Consider the following 17,659-nt stretch of genomic DNA (forward strand, 5'->3'; position numbering starts at 1 on the left):
GAGACACAGTCTCGCTCTGTCGCCCAGGCTGGAGTGCAGTGGTGCAATCTCAACTCACTGCAACCTCCGCCTCCTGGGCTCACGCAATTCTCCTGCCTCAGCCTCCGGAGTAGCTGGGACTACAGGCACATACCACCACACCTGGCTAATGTTTGTATTTTTAGCAGAGATGAGGTTTCACCATGTTGTCCAGGCTGGTCTTGAACTCCTGACCAAGTGATCGGCCCACCTCAGCCTTCCAAAGTGCTGGGATTACAGGCATGAGCCACTATGCCCGGCTAGCCCATCTCTATTATTTATAAATAAAATAATCAAAAAATAAAAATTAAATTAAAACAAACCACAAAAAAAGCAAAGTGGAGTCCACTGAACTGGCAAACTCATCTCTGTGCTCTTTCCTTTTCTCCTCCCCCACATCTACTGGTTAGGAAGCCACTGTGAGAAAATGGAAGCTTTAGAGAATCTATGGATTCCTTTAGAGAAAAGAGGGAAATCATGAGAAACTAGAATGGTCAGGAATCAGGAAAGCTGATTCCAGACACAGACCTGATTTTAGCTGGCCCTTTTCAGTTGCAAAAATAAAGAGCAAGGGGCTTTATTTAGGTCATCCATAAATTCTGAAGAGTTTTTTCCAAGTGATCGTAGGCTACTTTTTTTTTAAAAAAAGAAAAGATTCATATGTTTTTCCTGGCTAAGCACAGTCCTCACATCTGTAATCCTAGCACTTTGGTTGGCTGAGGTGGGAGGACTGCTTGAAGTCAGGAGTTCAAGACCAGCCTAGGCAATAAAACGAGACCCAGTATCTACAACATTTTTTTTTTAGTTGGTTGGGCATGGTGGTGCATGCCTGTTGTCCCAGCTATGCTGGAGGCTGAGGCAGAAGGATTGTGTGAGCCCAGGTTGAGGCTGCAGTGGGCTATGACTGACTGTGCCACTGCACTCCAGCCTGGGCAACAAAGTAAGACCCTGTTTTAAAAAATAAATTAAAAAAAATCTTCGGCTGGGCATAGTGGCCAACTCCTGTCATCCCAGCACTTTGGGAGGCCAAGGTGGGTGGATCGCCTGAGGTCAGGAGTTTGAGACCAGCCTGGCCAACATGGCAAAACCCCATCTCTACTAAAAAATACAAAAATGAGCTGGGCATGGTGGCGCATGCCTGTAATCCCAGCTACTCAGAAGGCTGAGGCAGGAGAATTGCTTGAACCTGGGAGGCAGAGGCTGTAGTGAGCCAAGATCATGCCATTGCATGCCAGCCTGGGTGACAGAGCAAGACTAGGTCTCAAAAAAAAAAAATCTTCAGTAAAGAGATAAAGAAACCCTGTGAGGAGGAAAGAAGGGAGAGAAACAGAGATGTATTTGATGTTAATTTATCTTCCCCAAGAGACCCCTGCACACCAGAATGCTGCAAGTTGGGTAATTAGGAGGTTATAGGACCTGATAAGGCAGGGAAAAGAAAGGGCAGAAGGGAATGTTTTTTTAAGGGATGGGGTCTCACTCTGTTGCCTAGGCTAGAATGCAGTGGCATGATCATAGCTCACTGCAGCCTCAACATCCTGGGCTCAAACAATCCACCCACCCAGTCTCCTGAGAAGCTGGGACCACAGGTCTACACCACCATGCCTAGATAATTTTTTAAAAATTGTTTTTGTAGAGACCAGGTCTCGCTTTATTGCCCAGGCTTGGTCTCTATTTCCTGGCTTCAAGTGATCCTCCCACCTCAGCCTCCCAAAGTGCCAGTGTGAGCCACCATGTCAGGCCCATTTTTATTTTTTTGAAGATATTTTTGATCATTTAAATCAGAAATGCTCCCCTGTATTAAAAATTCACCACAAGCTAGGGGCACTGGCTGGAGCCTGTTATCTCAACACGTTGGGAGGCTGAGGCGAGAGGCTCACTTGAGGCCAAAAGTCCGGAACAGCCTGGCCAACATGGCGAAACCCTGTCTCTACTAAAAATACAAAAATCAGTCAAGCATGGTGATGTGCGCCTGTAGTCCCAGCTACTCGGGAGGTTGAGGCATGAGAAGCGCTTGAACCTGGGAGGTGGAAGTTTCAGTGAGCCAAGATCGTGCCACTGCACTCCAGACTGGGCAACAGAGGAAGACTCCGTCTCAAAAAAAAACCCCAACTCACTATAGCGTGAAGCACTTCAGCTCCTTCATGTATCCTGAAAAATTTGATTTGCAGTATTTTCAAGAGGTAAAGGGGAACTAGTACTAATTCGGCTTTAATATTTCCTTTTTTTAAAATCCCCACAGAAAAGCATATTTCCATTTTAAAATGAGGAAGTGGGAACATGGAAAAGTTAATTAAATTGTGCACTAATATTTCCTTTTCTAAAAAATCCCTACAGAAAAGCATATTTCCATTTTAAAATGAGGAAATGGGAACGTGGAAAAGTTAACTAAACCGTCAAGGTCACAGGGATCATCTGCCTAGGTGCAGTGTTCCTCAAAATGTATTATAGCAACTCTTCCTAGGAGAGACACTGTTTCAAGACCTGCTCAATCCAGCCAAGAGCAGGAAAAGCAAGGGCTGCAGCAGAGGCTGTGAACTGGACCCAGATAATACAGGCACTTGACAATTGCCACATAATGACCTTTCAGTCAATGAATGCATAAATGACAGGTGGTCCCATAAGATTATAATGGAGCTGAAACATTCCTATCACCTAATGACATCTTGATGATCCTGAACCTGTGTAGGCCTAGAATAATGTGTTTGTGTTTTAGTTTTTAACAAAAAAAGTTTAAAAAGTTAAAAAAAATTTTAATGGAAAAAAACTTATAGGATAGGATATAAAGAAAGAAAATAGATTAGGTCCAAGGTGGCTTATGCCTGTAATCCTAGCACTTTGGGAGGCCAAGGTGGGAGGACTGCTTGAAGTCAAGAGTTGGAGACCAGCCTGGGCAACAAAGAGAGACCCTGTCTCAAAACAACAACAACAACAACAAATTAGCTGGGTGTAGTGGTGCACGCCTATAGTCCTAGCTAGTGGGGAGGCTGAGGTGGACGGATCCCTTGAGCCTTGGAGTTCAAGGCTGCAGTGAGCTATGATGGAGCCACTGCACTCCAGCCTGGGTGACAAAGTGAGACTCTCTGACTCTTAAAAAAAAATTATACAGCTGTACAATGTGTCTGTGTGTGTTTTGATTTGTTTTCAAAAGTTCACTCTTACATGTACAATGTACAACAGGCTCCAAGACAACACTTCATTCTAAGTATAGGTGGCAAAAGATGTTATAGCAGGGGGCTGGGTGTGTCAGCTCACACCTGTAATCTCAGCACTTTGGGAGGCCGAGGCGGACGGATCACCTGAGGTCAGGAGTTCAAGACCAGCCTGTCCAACATGGTGAAACCCCTTCTCTACCAAAAATACAAACATTAGCCAGGCATGGTGGTGGGCACCTGTAATCCCAGCTACTCAGGAGGCTGAGGCAGGAGAATTGCTTGAATCCAGCAGGTGGAGGTTGCAGTGAGCCAAGATGGCACCACTGCACTCCAGCCTGGACAAAAGAGTGAGAGTCCATCAAGAAAAAAAAAAAAAAAAAAAAAAAAAAAAGATGTTATAGCAGGGAATCCAGATGTTTAAATACAAATGGAATCAAGGGTCACCATCGATCACCTCAGGCACATGGAACAGCTTATTTTTTGCCGGATTTCTTAATTCCACCTATGACCAGAGGCCCCTTCCCCATGGCCTTCACTTTCGGCTCCTCCAGTGTCTTCTGCTCCTCTTTTTGTTTAAACAATTTATCTTCCAGCCGGGAGTGGTGGCTCACGCCTGTAATTCTAGCACTCTGGGAGGCCGAGATGGGCGGATCATGAGGTCAAGAGATCGAGACCATCCTGGCCAACATGGTGAAACCTCGTCTCTACTAAAAATACAAAAATTAGCTGGGCATGGTGGTGCGCGCCTGTAACCCCAGCTACTCGGGAGGCTGAGGCAGGAGAATTGCTTGAACCCAGGAGGCGGAGGTTGAAGTGAGCTAGTATCACGCCACTGCACTCCAGCCTGGAGACAGAGTGAGACTCTGTCTCAAAAACAAAACAAAACAAAACAAAACAAAAACTAACCTTATCTTCCTCATCCATCTCCTTGGCCTGCTTCTTGGGCTGTTTCAGGGGCTTCTTCCTGCCATCTATGAAAATGGACACGGTGCCTGCAGCCTCTTCCCCAGACTCTGCCACTGGACTTGTTTCATTTTTGAAGAGACGGGGTCTCACTGTTGCCCAGGCTGGAGTAAGGTGGTGTAATCATAGCTTACTGCATCCTGGAACTCCTGGTCTCAAACACTCCCCCTCACTCAGCCTCCCCAGTAGCTAGGACCCCAGGTGTGCACCACCATACCCAACTAATTAAAAATATTTTTTTTCAGAGATAAGGTCTCGCTATGTTACCCAGGCTCGTCTCAAGCAATCCTCTTGTCCGGCTTTCCCAAAGTGCTGCATATTATGGGTGTGAGCCACCGTGCCCAGCCTTGCTTGTGTTTTAAGCCAAGTGTTAGTACAAAAGAGTCAAAAAGTTTTCAAAAGAAGTACAAAAGAATTCAAAAGTTTAAGTAGAAAAGTTACAGGAAGCTAAGGTTATTTTTGAAGAAAGAAAAATACTTTTTCAGAAATTTCATGTAGCCTAAGTATAGACTGTTTCTAAAGCCCACCATAGTATACAGCAATGTCCTGGTTCTTCACATTCACTCACCAGTCACTGACTCACTCACAGCAATTTCCAGTCCTGCAAGCTCCATTCATGGTAAGTGCCCTATACAGGTGGACCATTTTAAATCTTTGATATGTATTTTTACTGTACCTTTTCTATGTTTAGATACACAAACACCATTGTGTTACATTTGTCTATACAGTATTTAAGGACATTTTGTTACACAAACACCGTTGTGTTACATTTGTCTATACGGTATTTAAGGACAGTAACATGCTGTACAGGTGTGTAGCCTACCCAGAGGCAACAGGTTCTACCTGTTGTGTAGAACCTAGGTGTGTAGTAGGTTATATAGCCTAGGTGTGTAGTAGGCTGTACCATCTGTTTAAGTAAACTCTTTGATGTTCACACAAAAGCCCTACTAACACATTTCTCAAATGTATCCCTTTTGTTAAGTGACACATGTCTATATATCACTAGCTGGTCAAATACCTGAATCATGACACTCACTAGGGCTAAGTGGAAACAGGATGGGTTTCATTACCATGGATAATGGCAATGACATCCCAAGGAAGGGGAGAGAATGGTCTTTAAGAAAGGAATTGTCAGTGCTATTAGCACATTAATAAATGCTTTTCTGAGTACGGAGGCCATAAAGGCAGACAGTAGGGTAATGAAACAGTTGAAGATATAAACACAACAAAGCAGCACTTTGTTGTTCGCTAACTCCAGTAAGAAAAACAAGTCTAATTAACTTTGGTTAATACAATTGCTTTAATAATGCCAGAATTCTGACTCTGTCCATCAACCTCTATAGGTAGATGACTCCATATAACTGGTGTTACCAGAGAGGAGGAACTTGATACTTAAAAATGATAAAAATTCATCTACCATGTTTCTTTTTTTTAAAAAAAATATAATTTTAGACTAATAAAGCAAATGTATTCCAGGGAGCAAAAGGGTTTCAGGTCACAAAATATTAGGGAAGTAATAAAAATCTTTTTCTTTCTTTTTTCTTTTTTTTTTTTTTTTTGAGACAGAGTCTCGCTGTGTCGCCCAGGCTGGAGTGCAGTGGTGCAATCTCTGCTCACTGCAAGCTCCGCCTCCCGGGTTCACGCTATTCTCCTGCCTCTGCCTCCCGAGTAGCTGGGATTACAGGCACCCGCCACCACACCCCGCTATTTTTTTGTATTTTTAGTAGAGACAGGGTTTCACCGTGTTAGCCAGGATGGTCTCTATCTCCTGACCTCGTGATCCGCCCGCCTCGGCCTCCCAAAGTGCTGGGATTACAGGCGTGAGCCACCGCACCCAGCCAAAAATCTTTTTCTTTTAATAAAGACAATAGAACTATCCACTCAACAGGTATTTATTTGGTGCCTCCTGTGCATACAAGGTACTATGAAAACCAGGCACTATGAAGCCACCAATTAGGTTCAAGGAATAAAGCAAGAGATGGTGTTTCTGACAAACTGACTTCAGTCGAAGTTTCACCTCTCATCATCTTGAACTGAGAAAAAAAATGACTGAAAAGCAAAAGAGGAACCAGGAAGAGGGTGTTCCAAGGCTCCTTTGAAGATTAAGGCTCTATTTTATACTACAGTTAAAAAGTTTAATTCCAAAATAGACAAAGCTCTATCCAACAAAGAAGTCTGGAAAAAAAAAATCTTTCTTAGCCAATCATTCAAAGCATTTCTTACACTCACATACAAGAGCCGGAGCGCCCTCCAACAGGCATGACGCAGGGGTTTCTCAACAATACCTCCTGCTCTTTGCTAATTAATCTCGCTTTAGATCAGGCCCCAACCGCCTCCTGGCGCCCACTAGATCCAAGGCCTGGGCTCAATGTTGTCGAACGAGCTTGTTCTGTACGCAACCGCGACACCATGGGAGGCAGAGAAGCCAATTTCTGTTTTATTTATTTGATCCGTAAGTTCAGGCAAACGAGGCCTCATGTGGGTGGAAGGCAGGGCTAAAGGGGGACAGTCGACTAGGGACAAACCCCAGTTTCTCCCAGATTCGGCCTGCTCATTTCCGACTGCACCTCCCCACACAGGACTATGATGAGAAAAAAATTCCCCTGAAACTCGTTTCCAAGGGGGGTCCACCAAAGGTCACCCTCCACTCGCTCAGGCCGGAGGACACTGAAGCTGCTGCGAAAAGGAACACAAGGAGTTCCGCCGGGTCGGGGGCCTGACTCTGCAGCGCGGGGGGCGCCCATGCAACGTTCTCTGACCCGTGTGGGGGTCGTGCCTTTCCCCGTCCCGGCCTGCTCGCTCCTCACCGCCCGTTCCTCCCAAGGCGGGCCTCGCGCACTTACCCCCGGTTAGGACCCTTAGGGATGAACCAAGGTACCAAGAAGCCGACGAAGCCCCAGAACACGCTCATCACAATGAGAGGCACAGTGAGGCCGTGATACGCCATGGTCGCCGCCTGAGCGCCAGCCCCTACCCCGTCGCCTCACTCGGATCCCACCAGGAAGTGTCAATAGCTGACCTCGTGACCAGCGTGTGCAAGCCCCGCCTCCCGCGCCCCCACGTGGCCCGCGCGCCGGCCTCCGCCCCTCGGGGAGCCCAGAGGCAGAGCCCCGCCTTCGCCTGGCTGTCTCCTGGCTGCAGCTCTTTGGAGGCATGTCGCTCACCCCAGAGCTAGGGATTCCGTCACCAGGAGCTCAGCAAAGTGTTCTGATGAGAACTTAGCCCTTTTAGACGAAGAGTGTAGTTATCTACAGCCTAATCTACTTATGCAACAGACATAGAGAACTTAACAATAGTTGTCTATTACTATTCTGAATTCCCGTGTGCCTGGCACTGGGCCATGATCTTTAAGTTCATGAGCCCCAGGCCGGGTGCGGTGGCTCACACCTGTAGTCCCAGCACTTTGGGAGGCTGAGGCAGGCGGATCACTTGAGGTCAGGAGTTCGAGACCAGCCTGGCCAACATGGTGTAACCCTGTCTCTACTAAAAATACAAAACTTAGCCGGGTGTGGTGGTGCGCGCCTGTGGTCCCAGCTACTCAGGAGGCTGAGGCAGAAGAATCGCTTGAACTCGGGAGGTGGAGGTTGCAGTGAGCCGAGATCGCGCCACTGCACTCCAGCCTGGGCGACAGAGCAAGACTCTGTCTCAAAAGAAAAAAAAAAAAATGTGCATGAGCCTGTGTTGAACTCCTCACTTCAGCCTATGAGGTAATTGTAATTATTATCCCCACTTTGCAGTTGAAGAAACTGAGGCCCAGGGAAGAGGCTAAGGATCTTGCCCAAAGTCACATAGTAAGTGGCAGGGCCAGGATTCAACCCCTGATTATCTGATTTTCAAGGCCAGAGCTCTTAACTAGCACACCACTATTTATCTTGTGTGCTGTGCCAGGCTCTGGAGTTACAGAAGTCAATCAGGCACCCCTGAGGGAGTTCACATTCTGGGGAGCAGATGACCTTGCAAACAGGCTACTCCATGCAGTGTCAAAGTAAGTCGACGACCCTGCAAGACTTTCTACCCAACTAGTCCTCACTGAGTCTTGAAAGACAAGTAGAAATTAGCCAGAATAGTAAGAAGAAAAACAGGCCAGGCATGGTGGCTCACACCTGTAATCTCAGCACTTTGGTAGGCCGAGGCAGGCAGATCACCTGAGGTCAGTAGTTCAAGACTAGCCTGGGCAACATGGTGAAATCCCATCTCTACTAAAAATACAAAAATCGGCCAGGTATGCACCTGTAGTCCCAGCCACTCAGGAGGCTGAGGAACAAGAATCGCTTCAACCCCTGGGAGGCAGAGGTTATAGTGAGCTGAGATCGCACCACTGCACTCCAGCCTTGGCAACAGAGTGAGACTCTGCCTCAAAAAAAAAAAAAAAAAAAAGAAAAGAAAAAAAAAAGTAAAACAGTTTTGTTTGTTTGTTTGTTTTTGAGACAGGGCCCTGCTCTGTCACCCAGGCTGGAGTGCAGTGGTACTCCATAGCTCACTGCAGCCTGGAACTCCTAGGCTCAAGCCATCCTTCTGTCTCAGCCTCCTGAGGAGCTGGGACTACAGGTGTGCACCACCACACCCGGCTAATTTTTAAAATGTTTTGTAGAGACAGAGCCTCACTATCTTGCCCCAGCGGGTCTTCAACTCCTGGCCTGAAGGGATCCTCCACCTCAGCCTCCCAAAGTGCCAGGATTACTGGCATAAGCCACCGTGCTGAGCTGATAAACAGGGCTTATAATGCTTGCTGAGAATTTTCACATATGTTAGTTGTATGCGCCAAGCTTGGAATAGACAAGGAAGCCGGTTCTCAGGTTGGGGAGCTTGATGATAAAGCTTACAGGTGAAAGCAAGATAGAAAGCAGGTCTTTAAATGCAACGTGCTTTACCAGGGACCGTGGTTTCCTTGCAGTAGCCACATTGCATTACCTCCTGATTTCTTTCATCAAGTAGAATGGATTCCTGTATTAAATGGGAAACTGGACCAATAATCTTCAACATCTGTACCAACTTTTCAGACATGATTCTAAGCCTCTAACCTGATCAGCAATGTAGGAAACTAGTTTGTCTCCTTTGTGCTCATAATGCTTCCCCAAAACTTAGCCCCAGCAGAAATCCTACGGTCCTTAAGTTCTAGTCCAAGCACCGCCTTCTCCAAGACCCATTTCATGCTGTTAGTGCATCTCTTTGGACTTGTTGAATATGTATCTTGACCAACCCTCTACTAGAGGGCCGACTCCTTGAGAATAGGCACTATTTCACTGATCTTTGTTTCTGGGAGGACTTTTACATAGAATGTGCTCAATAAATAATTGTGCAACTGAATTGAGTAGCTAAGAAGGGGTGAGATCAGTCAGAACAAAATTAGAGAAAGAAGTTCATTTCTACTTTCCCCTCCCTCCCTCCCTCCCTTCCTTCCTTCCTCTCTGTTTTCTTTTCTTTCTTTTTTCTTTTTTTGATGGAATCTCGCTCTGTTGCCCAGGCTGGAGTGCAGTAGTACGACGTTGGCTCACTGCAACCTCCACCTCCCAGGTTCAAGCAATTCTCCTGCCACAGCCTCCTGAGTAGCTGGGATTACCAGCGCCCTCCACCACACCAGGCTATTTTTTTTTTTGCATTTTTAGTAGAGATAGGGTTTCACCATGTTGGCCAGGCTGGTCTCAAACTCCTGACCTTAAGTGATCTGCCCGCCTCGGCCTCCCAAAGTGCTGGGATTACAGGCGTGAGCCACTGCACCCAGCCAGGGATGTAACTCTTTTTTTTTTTTTTTTTTTTGAGACAGAGTCTCACTCTGTCTCCCAGGCTGGAGTGCAGTGGCACGATCTCAGCTCACTGCAAGCTCCACCTCCCGGGTTCACGCCATTCTCCTGCCTCAGCCTCCCGAGTAGCTGGGACTACAGGCGCCTGCCACCACGCCCAGCTCGTTTTTTGTATTTTTAGTAGAGACGGGGTTTCACCGTGTTAGCCAGGATGGTCTCGATTTCCTGACCTTGTGATCCGCCCGCCTCAGCCTCCCAAAGTGCTGGGATTACAGGTGTGAGCCACCACACCTGGCCGTATGTAACTCTTTAGACACCAATTCTGTCTAAATCTGTCGGTTTCATCTGTGAAAGGAGAAAAGTTAGTATCTCAGTATTATATATGTGGGCTAGTATTGACCTATAGCTCCCTCTATCAGCCAATCTGTCAAAAGCATTTTATCACACACCAAATGAAAACTGTCCCCCTTCAGTGACCCATCAAATGAAGAAATACTCTGCCCTCGGGGTGCTAAAGTCTTCAGGAAACAAATCGGACTCTGAGCGGTGTGGTCCAAGGACCCCTGGGGAGTTCCTGAGACTCCCCCAGCAGGTCTTTTCTTTCTTTTTTTGAGATGGAATCTTACTCTGTCACCTAGGCTAGAGTGCAGTGGCGTGATCTCAGCTCACTGCAACCTCCATCTCCTGGGTTAAAGCAATTCTCCTGCCTCGGCCTCCCGCGTAGCTGGGATTACAGGCGCCTGCCACTGCGCCCAGCTAATTTTTGTATTTTTAGTGGAGACGGAGTTTTACCATCTTGGCCAGGCTCGTCTCAAACTCCTAACCTCGTGATCCACCCACCTTGGCCTCCCAAAGTGCTGGGATTACAGGCATGAGCCACCACGCCCGGCCACCCCAGCAGGTCTTTTCTAACTTTGAATCTCTGTAAGGCTGAATTTTCTTCCTATAGTTCATCTAAAACAACATATCACATCAGATTGAATAAAGTAGTATTATGAGAATGCATTTGTCTTTTATTAAACGAGGGGTCAAGGAATTCTCCCAAAATGTAACACAATGTTACTCTTCCAACTACATTTCTTGCTAGTTTTGGAAAAAACAGCTATTTCTCAAATAAATGTTATGTTAACATGTTATGGGTTTCTTGTTGCTCTTTTTATATGAATTTAAAATAAATATGTTGGCCAGATGCAGTGACTCACGCCTATAATCCCAGCGCTTTGGGAGGCTAATGCAGGAGGATCACTTGAGGCCAGGAGTTCCAGAGCAGCCTGGGCAACATAGTGAGACCCCCATCTCTACAAAAAACAATTTTGACATGGTGCTATCTCCTCTCGTCCTAGCTACTTAGGAGGCTGAGGAGGGAGGATTGCTTGAAGCCACAAGTTCAAGGTTACAGTGAGCTCTAATTGCACCATTGCACTACAGCCTGGGTGAAGAGTGGGATCTTGTCTCAAATAACAATAATAATATAATAAAATTAATATGTTAAAATTTGAAGTTTTAATTTCTAACATGGCAGATATCAATAGCTATAACCTATATAAATGTAAGTCCTTGGGTCCTCCATAGTTTTTAAATGTGCAAACAGGTCTTGAGACCAAAAAGTTTGAGAAGCACCACTAGAGGAAAAGCCTCAGAGGCCCCCCAGCAGCATCAAGTAAACAAGAGTTGACTGAAACACTATTGTGCAACGAGCCGAGGAGCCCTTCTTTCCTAAACTCAGTCCTGTAGGTAAAAACAGGCATGCAGAGTCACGAAGATATGGTGTCATAAAGTCCCTTTTCAAGCTACTCTGGAAGCTTGGAAGTTACTGGGGCAGCTGAAAACCCTAGCAGGATTTATTACTCCTTAGCCCAGTGGTATATATGGAATGTGCACTGTGTATGGCCACCAGTACTACTGCTGCCACCATTGCTGGAGTGATTGCCACCTGCCAGACATTGGACTAGGTGCTTTGAATTATCTGTCTCATTTAATGCTCATGACACTGAATATAGGTATTTTTAAATCTATTGTACATAATTTAAAAAGGCTTAGATTTGGTTTATTTATTTATTTATTTTTCTGAGACAGTCTTGCTCTGTCTCACCCAGGCTGGAGTGCAGTGGCACGATCTTGGCTCACTGTAGCCTCTGCCTCCTGGGTTCAAGAGATTCTCCTGTCTCAGCCTCCTGAGTAACTGGGACTACAGGTGCCCGCCACCACATCTGGCTAATTTTGTATTTTTAGTAGAGACAGGGTTTCACCATGTTGGCCAGGCTGGTCTCGAACTCCTGACATCAGGTGATTCACCTGCCTCGGCTTCCCAAAGTGCTGAGATTACAGGTGTGAGCCACTGCACCCAGTCCTAAAAGGCTTGTAACTTGTCCAAAGCATAGCTGTTTTCAGTGACAGAGCTCAGATCTGAACATGGCTCTTCATAGCTCCTGTTCTTTCCACTAAGCCATGTTGCCTCTCCTATTTCTTTTTTTTTTCAGCAAAATAATTTTATTTCCTAACATACGGTAACATATACATCCAATATGTGCTCCCCTTGCACATCTATTCACAAGTGACTTCCAAATGACAATTGCTTTGATATTTAAGCATGTGCTAAAAGTTATCTTAGTTGAGATACGAAAAATGCTTTAGATGGATAACATTCTGAGTATATTGGATTAGTCACAGCAGAATTTACTTAGATGAGTTCTACAAATTTAATGCTTCGAAAAGCTACTACTTTTACATCTAATACATCCAGATGAACACGATGCAGCAATATCAGCTTGTATTCCAGAGAAATCTCATTAGTTTTTCTGGTGATGGAACCACTTATCCATGTCTGTTGGTACTGTGCAGGCAGATTCACAGGGTGGTGGTAAAGCATCCACAATGGCTCCGGCAGCATCAGGATCACACTTCAAGGGGCTCTCAGACACAGTTGTATTCATGCAACTGATTCCTTTTCCATTCGTTTTCTTAGTCACTAATGCTTTCCAATGTTCACGAGTACTTTTAATAATATCAATTGCAAAGTCCTTATCTTTAAATTCTGCATTAAAAGCAAACTCATTTTCTGGTTTTCCATCAGGAACCTTATACCTTCTAAACCAGTCCACAGTAGCTTCTAAGTAGCCAGGTTTCAGCTGTTTGACATCATTGATATCATTATAATTGGCTGCATCAGGATCATCCACATTAATGGCAATGACTTTCCAGGTGGTTTCCCCTTCGTCAACCATAGCCAATATGCCTAGAACTTTCACACCAATTATTTCACCTCCTGCACATACCTTGCTTCCAATTTCACACACATCAATTGGGTCATTGTCACCACAACAGCCAGTATGTTTATCATTATGCCCTGGGTCTTCCCAAGTCTGAGGGATGGCACCATAGTTCCAGATATATCCTTTATAGGGGAACAAATTTGCAACATAGCGAAGTTTTCTTTCTTTCACATCTTGTTTAATGGGGTTTAAGGGGTCCTTTGTAGCAATCTCCATTTTTGCATTAGACCAGCGTGGTACTTCAACTACCACGTGGAACACATCCTTATCTGCATAAATTGGAATATCATGAAATGGAGAGATATATTGTCCTTTCTCATTTTTGAGGAAGACTTGGTACTCCAGGGAGAAGGGCACGGCGCGCTCCTCGGTGCTGAAGCCACTCATGGTGCTGGAGTCCAGCCGCCACCACTGCCACAGAGCAACCAGCTCACACATGGCGCCGACTGACAGCCTCTCCTATTTTAAGAAATAAGTCGGCATACAAAGAATCCTAAATTACACACAACTTCACAAGATTCAGACATCATCTGCTGCATAAGATGAGACCTTTAAAAGCCTATTCTAGAACTAGCCACCCTCTTGCTAAGAATAAATTGGAACATGGTTGATTTAGTGTTTTTTTTTTGAAATGGAGTCTCGCTCTGTTGCCCAGGCTGGAGTGCAGTGGTGCAATCTCGGCTCACTGCAACCTCCACCTCCCAGGTTCATGCCATTCTCCTGCCTCAGCCTCCCGAGTAGCTGGGACAGGTGCCCGCCACCACGCCCAGCTAATTTTTTTTGTATTTTTAGTAGAGACAGGGTTTCACCGTGTTAGCCAGGATGGTCTTGATCTCCTGAGCTTGTGATCTGCCTGCCTTGGCCTCCCAAAGTGCTGGGATTACAGGCATGAGTCACCGCACCCGGGCTCTTTTTTTTTTTTGAGACAGAGTCTCCCTCTGTCGCCCAGGCTGCAGTGCAGTGGTGTGATCTCGGCTCACTGCAAGCTCCACCTCCCAAGTTCATGCCATTCTCCTGCCTCAGCCTCCTGAGACTACAGGTGCCCGCCACCACGCCCGACTAATTGTTGTATTTTTTTTTTTTTTTTTAGTGGAGATGAGGTTTCACCATGTTAGCCAGGATGCTCTTGATCTCCTGACCTCATGATCCTCCTGCCTCAGTCTCCCAAAGTGCTGGGATTACAGGTGTGAGCTGCCGCACCCGGGCAATTTAGTTATTTCTGATGGCAAAGAATATTTTCTTATCTGTGCATGTTTTTGTTACTATGATGTTCAGATAATAAATCAACCTTATATAGCTGTTTAAATTTGGATGGCCTGCTTTTCTCATGAAGACTTTCTCATGGATCAAACTTTCAATAAACATTCAATTGTACATGAATATAATAAATACTGTTTTTGGAAGGATACAAACGAAACTGGAAACAGTGCCTGTGGAGAGAACTGAGTGACTGAGACTCAAGGTGACAAAGAAACATACTTTTCACCATCTACTTTTTTGTTTTACCTTTTAATTTTGTACCATATATAAGCACTACTTATCTAATTTAAAAAATACCAGTTTAAAAGGACAATGCACAAGACTCTGGTAAACTATGAGATAGGAACTGCTCAAAGTCCGCAGCATCAGCAGAGAATGGTGGACTCTTGGTTAGTAGGGTTCTCTCTGGTTCCCGGAAGATTCAAGTACTTGCTCATCCAACTCACGTCAAGTTCTGTGGCTTCTGGGTGCAGTGGTTCATGCCTGTAATCCGAACACTTTGGGAGGCCAAGGCAAGTGAATTGCTTGAGCCCAGGAGTTGAAGACCATCCTGGGTAACATGGCGAAAACTCGTCTTTACAAAAACCACAAAAATTAGCTGGGAGTGGTAGCATGTGCCTGTATAGTCCCAGTTACTTGGGAGGCTGAGGTGGGAGGATCGCTTGAGCCTGGGAGGCAGAGGTTGCGGTGAGCTGAAACCATGCCACTGCTCTCCAGCCTAGGTGACACGGCAAAACCTTGTCTGAAAAAAAAATTATGTGGCTGAACATCTCATGCCTATGCAATGGGAAAGCAGACATTCAAAAGCAGTTATCTGAAGTTTAAGTTTGGCATCTTCCCAGAATAGCAGAAGGGAACCACTCAAGGGAATGGACATCTGCAAATGTGATGAAAAGGTCAGTAGAAAACTGTATAATTCATTCATTCCAGAAAACAAGCTAATACCCCATATCCTGAACTTTGATAGGCAGGCCCACCCATCTGGCATTCTCCAATCCTCATTTCCTGCAGCAGCCCAAACACATCACTGTTGCCCTTAAACCCTTCCCTTTTTTCAAGAATCAGTATTTGTCTCAACTCCCTGGAGAAAAACTTTTCTCTATGTTCCTGTGAACAAACTCCATTGCCAATCTCCTTTAAGAGACAATAGCTAAAACTTCCTGAGCACTCTGTGCTTTACACACAGTATCTCAAGTAATAAGTCTGACAACTCTATGATGTAAGTACTAATTTTATCTCCATTTTATAAATGACAAACCTGAGGCCCAGAGAGGTTAAGCACTTTGCACAAGGTCACACAGCTAGGAAATGACAGAGCTAAGATTAGAACTCGAGGCCTAGTTCTTGCTCTTGATCATGCATTATTATTATCAACCTGGCTCAGTATAAGCAGTATGGTATGATTTGGATACCTACAGGGGGATTGCAGCTCTCAAAGCTCTTATTGGTCATTTTTCTTGGAATAAGTTGCTGAAAACAAGCCAAGTCTGATTCCTAGATGATATCATAACTTAAATTTACTAATGAAAGTAATGGCTGGAGCCTGGAGCTCAGACCAGGTATCAGACTATAGAGTAAGGAGCTGTGAGTTTAGTATGAAATCTGACTTTCATGCAACTCTTAGAGTCCTAAAATATGTATTGGTTGAGAACAAAGACAAGAATCAAATTAGAAAATATAAATTTCAGAATTTACTAGTTAACCTACTCATTATACTCATTAGATACATAGCTCAGCATGTTAATGATAATACAGTTGCTGTATGGTGGGCACCTAATCTGTTTTATTTGTTTTATTTTTGAGGCAGGGTTCCGCTCTGTTGCCTGGGCTGGAGTGCAATGTCATCATGGCTCACTGCAATCTTGACCTTTTGAGTTCAAACAATCCTCCCCACCTCAGCCTCCTGGGTAGCTGGGACTACAGGCATGGGCCACCACATCTGGCTAGTTTTTAAATTATTTTGTCGATATGGGGTCTCACTATGTTACGCAGGCTGGTCTGAAACTCCTGGGCTCCAGCGATCCTTCCACCTCGGGCTCCCAAAGTGCTGGGATTACAAGTGTGAGCCACTGTGCCTAGCAGCTTTTTACATAGATAGAAAAACAGAGAATCAGAAAAATGACCTCCCAAGGACAAGAGCAGGATTTGAACCCAAATCTGTCTGACTCCAGGGGCAGGACAGTATCTGTCTACCTTGTATCAGTGAGTTCAGTGTACCAATGCCAAGTCAGAGAACACATCTTGAGTTTTGTGGTTTTTGAACTCCCTGATTTTTTTTTTTTTTGAGATGGAGTCTCGTTCTGTCTCCCAGGCTAGAGTGCAGTGGCACAATCTTGGCTCACTGCAAACTCCGCCTCCCGGGTTCAAGCGATTCTCGTGCCTCAGCCTCCTAAGTAGCTGGGATTCAGGCGCGTGCCACCACACCCAGCTAATTTTTGTATTTTCAGTAGAGACAGGGTTTCACCATGTTGGCCAGGCTGGTCTCGAACTACTGACCTCAAGTGATCCACCCACCTTGGCCTCCCAAACTGCTGGGATTACAGGTGTGAGCCACTGCGCCCTGCCAAACTCACTGATTTCTTTTCTGAAAAATAATTGCCTCTTTGAGTGCAGAGTGAATGTCAGAATTGGACATATAAGTAAACTGAACAATGATAGTGAAATTAACATTTGTATACTCATAGCTTTCAAAGAGTACTCAGAAACGGCCCATCTGATCTTGCCATTTTATCACTGCATTTTCAATGAGATAGGAAGGCAGAGCAGGTATTATCATCTGTTTGGAAGTCCAGAGATGAGTAACTTTCTCAAAGGCTGATGACTGCCAGGTGGCAGAGCTAGGATTAGACCTGGACAGTTGGAGAAAATGCTTTTCTAAGTAGCACTACTGGCTGCAAACACATAGGTTCTTGTCTGTTCCACATAAATGTCCAGTCTCTTATCAGACTCCAGAGAAAGGCTGACAAGAATGAAGGAAGGAAGACTAAAGGTAAGTGGCTAATGTGGGAAGTGAATGGTCTTTGATGCAATTTGGCTGAGGTTCAAATCTTGGCTTCATTTCTTATGCTGTGATTTGGACAGTTAACCTAAGTCTGTTTTCTTCATCAGTCAAAATGGGAAACAACACTGATTCAATTAACATTTATTAAGAAACTCCAGAGTGTCAGATATGCCATTACTAGAAAGTCATAAAAAGCTGTTTGATACATTTTAATCAATACATTATTATTTTTTAGGCTAGTCATGGTGGCTC

General features: G+C 45.1%; 2 protein-coding genes across 2 annotated transcripts in view; both read right to left on the bottom strand.

Moving 5' to 3' along the window:
• ATP6V0E1 (ATPase H+ transporting V0 subunit e1) overlaps positions 1-7,169 on the bottom strand; it is a 52,976-nt gene extending 45,807 nt beyond the window's left edge. The window contains exon 1 of the mRNA XM_030825024.1: positions 6,977-7,169. Coding sequence (XP_030680884.1) covers positions 6,977-7,080 — 104 coding nt within the window. The 5' untranslated portion in view covers positions 7,081-7,169. The remainder of the gene's footprint in view (positions 1-6,976) is intronic.
• A 5,172-nt stretch (positions 7,170-12,341) lies between these two features.
• Positions 12,342-13,772, bottom strand: LOC105739360 (inorganic pyrophosphatase-like). The gene has a single exon (XM_012505029.2). It carries the CDS (start codon positions 13,582-13,584, stop codon positions 12,664-12,666), a length of 921 nt encoding a protein of 306 aa, XP_012360483.2. The 5' UTR covers positions 13,585-13,772; the 3' UTR covers positions 12,342-12,663.
• Between the last annotated feature and the right edge of the window lie 3,887 nt (positions 13,773-17,659).

This window comes from Nomascus leucogenys, chromosome 2 (assembly GCF_006542625.1).
Source record: "Nomascus leucogenys isolate Asia chromosome 2, Asia_NLE_v1, whole genome shotgun sequence".
Classification (NCBI taxonomy): domain Eukaryota; kingdom Metazoa; phylum Chordata; class Mammalia; order Primates; family Hylobatidae; genus Nomascus; species Nomascus leucogenys.